At 73.4% G+C, this 425-nt stretch overlaps 1 protein-coding gene across 4 annotated transcripts in view; it reads right to left on the bottom strand.

Annotated features, from left to right (window-relative positions):
- The window catches only part of LHX2 (LIM homeobox 2), a 40,204-nt gene that overhangs the window by 35,429 nt on the left and 4,350 nt on the right, over window positions 1-425 (bottom strand). For 3 of the 4 annotated variants that reach the window (XM_019510883.1, XM_019510884.1, XM_019510881.1), the window contains one exon: window positions 127-332. In XM_019510883.1, coding sequence (XP_019366428.1) covers window positions 127-332 — 206 coding nt within the window. The remainder of the gene's footprint in view (window positions 1-126; window positions 333-425) is intronic. The other variant, XM_019510882.1, reaches the window with a different exon arrangement.

Raw genomic sequence — 425 nt, 5'->3', positions numbered from 1 at the left:
CCCCCCCCCCCCCGCCGCCCAGTCCGGGCGCAACACTGCGCGCGATTTCCAGAGGGCGCGTGGGCGTGCGGGGGAAGCGCGCGGGGCTCGCGGCCCGCCGACACGGGCCCCGGGCTGCGGCCGTACCTGTAGTAGTCCTCCTTGCAGTAGATGCTGCCGTCCTTGCTGAAGCAGGTGAGCTCGGACTCCAGGTTGAGCTTGCACTCGCAGCACTTGAGGCAGCGCATGTGCCACTGCTTGTCCACGGCCAGCAGGTAATAGCGGTCCGAGATCTTGCCCCCGCAGCCGGCGCACAGGGCGGCCCGGTCACTGCTGATGGACGGCATGGTCTGCTGCGGAGAGCACAGGGGCCGTGAGCCGGGCCGAGCAGCCCTCCGGCGCCGCGCCCGCCCGGCCTCCCCGTCCCGCGCAGCCCCCAGGCCGGC

The sequence above is a fragment of the Gavialis gangeticus genome, unplaced genomic scaffold (assembly GCF_001723915.1).
Source record: "Gavialis gangeticus isolate Ggan-Ray unplaced genomic scaffold, GavGan_comp1, whole genome shotgun sequence".
Lineage (NCBI taxonomy): Eukaryota > Metazoa > Chordata > Crocodylia > Gavialidae > Gavialis > Gavialis gangeticus.
The sequence above is the reverse complement of the archived record's forward strand: the minus strand, read 5'-3'. Positions and strand labels throughout refer to the sequence as shown.